Genomic DNA, 5,000 nt, shown 5'->3' with positions numbered 1-5,000 from the left:
AAGCATCTATATAGTTTTAGATTTTGATCCACTGCATTGAACGTAAATGTTTTAGAATGTTACATTCTGTATTGAGATCGTTGCCCCCCTGTGAGTTACGGTACTTAAATCTGTGGCTGGGAACGGCTGAACTGTGTTTTCAGCTATACGTGTCTGTGTGACTCTGGCTGGAGCGGGAAGAACTGTGACATCAACAACAATGAATGTGAGTCCAACCCATGTATGAATGGAGGCACCTGCAAGGACATGACGAGCGGATACGTCTGCACCTGCCGAGCGGGGTTCACCGGTCAGTATGTGTGTGAGAGAGAGAGAGAGAGAGAGAGAGAGAGAGAGAGAGAGAGAGAGAGAGAGAGAGAGAGAGAGAGAGAGAGAGAGAGAGAGAGAGAGAGAGAGAGTGAGAGAGAGAGAGAGAGAGAGAGAGAGAGAGAGAGAGAGAGAGAGAGTGAGAGAGAGAGAGAGAGAGAGAGAGAGAGAGGAAATGGAGAGGGAAAGAACAGATGTGTGTGTGTGTGTGTGTGTGTGTGTGTGTGTGTGTGTGTGTGTGTGTGTGTGTGTGTGTGTGTGTGTGTGTGTGTGTGTGTGTGTGTGTGTGTGTGTGTGTGTGTGTGTTAGAGAGAGAGAAAGAACAGAGGTGAGTGGGGGGAGCGAACAGAGAGAGAGAGAGAGAGAGAGAGAGAACAGATGTGTCTTGTCTGTGTGTGTGTGTGTGTGTGTGTGTGTGTGTGTGTGTGTGTGTGTGTGTGTGTGTGTGTGTGTGTGTGTGACAGAGAGAAAGAGAAGTGAGGGAGGGGTGAATGTATGTGGGTGTGTGTGTGTGTGTGTGTGTGTGTGTGTGTGTGTGTGTGTGTGTGACAGAGAGAGAGAGAGAGAGAGAGAAAGAGAAGTGAAGGAGGGGTGAATGTGTGTGTGTGTGTAACAGAGAGAGATGGTGAATGTGTGTGTGTGTAACAGAAAGAGAGAGGGTGAATGTGTGTGTGTGTAACAGAAAGAGAGAGGGTGAATGTGTGTGTGTGTGTAATGGGTGTTTGCTTAGCACCTGTATGTGGCAAGTGAGCCTATATGTCTTTCTAAAGCCTCACTTCCCACCGTTAAACATTGTCCAGCTTTATCCATTTGACCTTTGGACCTTCACTTCTGACTCAAGTGCTTAATACCGTTGACCCCTCCAACCCCCGCAGGACCGAGCTGCCAGACCAACATCAACGAATGCGCTTCAAACCCCTGCCTCAACCAGGGCACCTGCATCGACGACGTGGCCGGCTACAAGTGCAACTGCGTTCTCCCTTACACTGGTATGAAAAATATCATTGCATTTTATTTTTAATAGTAATAACTCTTTTGACGTGTCTCACTTCGGCTCGCTGCTCTGGTATTTCCTTGACCGGGAGGGTTAAAAGGCACTTCCTTTTAAGTCACGGCACGGAGGAAAGACCTGCTCCGGACGGCGTACTGGCTGTCGAGCAAGAGTTCAGCTGCGAGACTTCCTCTGGGGGCTCGAAGACGCCGAGCCTCCGTGTTGACACTGGCACTCTGTGACGCTTCACCAAGTGTCCCCGATAACGGAGCAGGAAAATATTTTCCCTCCAAAACCTTCCACGTCCTCTCCGCTCACTTTATTATTATTATTTGAAAAAACAGATAATGGCGGGACGCCTCGGGGGGCGAATCTTAATATTTATTTGCCGAGTCGTCTTTTTGGAAAAATCCACACAGGGGCTTGGAATAATACAGGGGTGTTTCGCCGGCGATGGGGTGGGAACGGGAGCTCGACACATTTCCTGTTTGGCCTGCTTCCTGTCTCACAGAACAGCAAATGACTTGGACAATGGCCGGAAACCGGAGCCGGCTTCCTGTATGAGCCGGGTGCCGTGGAAACAGATAGGGAAACGTCTCCGCAGGTCCCCTGAACACCCAAAGAGCCTTTCTGGGGCCAGAGTCTTCTGATAGCACTGAATGAATGATGTTTCAATGTTTCATTGAAAGTGTTTATCTAAGTAGGGTGGGTTATCTCCAAGCTGACGACTTCCACCTAATGATAGCCCAGTGCTGAAGATAATAGTGATTATAGTGTTCTTTATCAGAGGTGTGTGTCTGTGTGTGTGTGTGTGTGTGTGTGTGTGTGTGTGTGTGTGTGTGTGTGTGTGTGTGTGTGTGTGTGTGTGTGTGTGTGTGTGTGTGTGTGTGTGTGTGTGTGTGTGTGTGTGTGTGTACTGTAAACTTTTAGTCTTCATATTTGGAAGCCTGGGTCATGTTCATAAGTTGGGTGTTAGAGGCCTTCAGATGGCGGTCTTTCGAAGGGAAGAGCCAAACAGTTAGCAAGATATTGCTCAGTGTCAGCTATTATTGGCAGCCGCGCAATTTGGAGAAGACGCTGCTATCTGTACCCATGAGCTGTGTGTTGATTGTCAGGTTCATCATCCATGTGTGTGTGTAACTTTGATTGCCATTGCCGAATGTATCAGAATAACCCACAATGTACAAGTGCACTGACAATATTTGTGTCCTTTAAACATTGTCTTTATGTGGACATAAATAAAGATTCTAAATGTGTGTGTGTGTGTTTTGCAGGAGAGGACTGCGAGACTGTGCTGGCCCCGTGCGGTCCCAGGCCCTGTAAGAACGGAGGTGTGTGTCAGGAGTCGGAGGACTACGAGAGCTTCTCCTGTGTCTGTCCCGAGGGCTGGCAAGGTAAAGGATGAGCTTAAAGCACCGAGATCTGTCTTTCACTTCTGCACCTGTGACGTCTCCTCACGCAGGGGTCTGCAGTTCTGGGAAATGTATGAAAATTAGTTTGATCACGGTGGCTGGGTGGCGCAGCGGACATTGTGCTCGTCACCAACGCAAGAGACACCGGGTTCGACTCCGGCTGTCGGCGTTGCCTCCGGCTTGGGCCAGTCGTCATACTAACTCAATTGGCAGAGTCAGCGGGTGGAAGTCGATGGGTGGTAATCTGGACGTTGTGGACAGTGACTCCTACAGGTCGGTTGGGGGACGCCTGCACAGCAGAGACAGGAAGTGGCGGGGGTAGTGTGAGCCTCCCACGCGTTACACCTCGCCAATGAGAGTCCGCGCTGGCAGGTGAAAAGATGTGACAGGTTGCCTCCTCGTGTATCGGAGGGGACACGTGATTCAAGGCTTCTATCCTCCCTACAACCGGCCAGTGGGGGGCATATGCGAGCAACGTTCAAGACAAGGGAGGGGAGAATTGGCACAGCGGGTAATTGGGATGGGAGAAAAATAGAAAAAAGAGGAGAAAAAGTAGACAAAAAAAAAATTTGTTTGATCATTTCCAGGTCTTCAGAAGGTTTGGATATTGCACTAAAAGTTCCCAAAAATTATGATCATACCCGTACATTCTCTATCCATGCATTACTATCCATTCTATCTGGCTGTAGACCCCCCTGTCTTTTCACATATTTGACATATCGTCCTGCCACTATCAACATACATCACACTTTTAACACTGATCTTCAAACCCAGCTAAAGTGAATGAAGATCACAGAAAACTGAAAACGTGTGGGAGCCTTTGCTCATTGTAACCTAGGCTCTCATAGAGATGTACTGCGGTTTCCGTTCTAATGTATACTACGAGCTTAAGGTTCCTGGGCCCTCATTCATCAACGTGTCTTACGCACAGATATGTGCTTAACCTGTGCGTACGACCATTTCTAAGCAAAGAGTGGGATTCATCAATTTCAACTTGAACTTGACTTCGTGCTTATGTGTACGCACAGCTCGGAGCACACTTAGCTGACGCCCAGTGGTAGAATATATTATTACAACAAGGAAATGAGCTTCTGTGCATTAGTTTCAACACTGGCATGTTCTGTATGAACCGTAATTCATTATAGTTCATTGTAAAATAGCAACAGTAGTGTAATTATGGTCAAAACCCTATAAATAGCATTTGGAATAATAGATCTTTCTCTCAGAATGAATGCAGCATGGTTTATATAGCGTTATCGGAATATACGGGGTGTACTGACTGACTGCGCTCCGCGTAGCTCAACTCGTTATTATTTTGCGCACAGACCGCAGAAACACGGGAACGTTTTGATTATATTTAAAAGGCTTTACGTTAAACGAAACAAGTGGAATTTCGAAGCTGTAAGCAGAATACAAGTCATATGAACACCCACGATATAGTGTTCTTCCCCCTTTTTACAGTATAAGAAAGAATAAAAAACGCATTGCAATGACACCAGATAGTGGACAGACTATGTAAATATGATGATGGGATTCAAGTTCGCGTTTTTGTTGATCATAGGCATGCTGTCAGAGTATGATATCTTAATCAAACATTCTAGAACATTTGTCTCACAGATCATGTCATAATAGAACATAGGCTATGGCATGGTCCATCGTGATATTGTGTAGACTGTTATTACTGTACCGGTACCACCCATTGTGACAACAGCCTTGTGAGTCCCGCACACAAACATGATGGAATTCAAGTTCATGTATTGAAAGGCAGGCTACATCATACATGCAGTGAGATTCATTGTTCTTGTATATGCTCTCGTATTATTGTTTATATAGGCTACCCAATACTGACATCAAAATAGATTGTAGTATGCCTCTAGAAATCATATACAGCAGGTAGAAAATTGACGGAAGATCCATCGCGATTTGGAATAAAATTGAGGAGAACTTTAATCCCTGGGTATTAATCAAACAACACGGGAAAAGGCAGTCATATTCCAGCACGGTCTTTATTAGTGTTTGCGCTGCCCAGGCAGCAATGGTTAATAGATATCATATCCGACATCACCGTAAGTGTACACGTCTGTCAGCCTGTCTCATAACACGCTTCCCTCGGCTTAGTCCATTTTTCCACATTTCATGGGGGTATTCCATTACCGTATATGGTTAATCGGGGCGGTTCTGGTATGCAAATACTTAAAACAGTGCACGAGCTCAAACGTAGGATCAAAGTCATATTCATCATGACAGGTGTGCGTAGAACCTGCGTACGCACGTGTGGTGAATCCCGTTTT

The 5,000-nt window shown here is 46.3% G+C and overlaps 1 protein-coding gene across 1 annotated transcript in view; it reads left to right on the top strand.

The window, feature by feature from the left end:
• The window catches only part of notch1b (notch receptor 1b), a 97,456-nt gene that overhangs the window by 62,138 nt on the left and 30,318 nt on the right, over positions 1–5,000 (top strand). The window contains 3 exon segments of the mRNA XM_084308106.1: positions 144–289; positions 1,182–1,295; positions 2,572–2,691. Of these exon segments, the coding sequence (XP_084164232.1) occupies positions 144–289; positions 1,182–1,295; positions 2,572–2,691 (380 nt within the window).

The sequence above is a fragment of the Notolepis coatsorum genome, assembly GCF_963971535.1.
Source record: "Notolepis coatsorum genome assembly, chromosome: 2".
In the NCBI taxonomy this organism is placed as follows: Eukaryota; Metazoa; Chordata; class Actinopteri; order Aulopiformes; family Paralepididae; genus Notolepis; species Notolepis coatsorum.
This window is presented reverse-complemented; position numbering and strand designations above follow the sequence as displayed.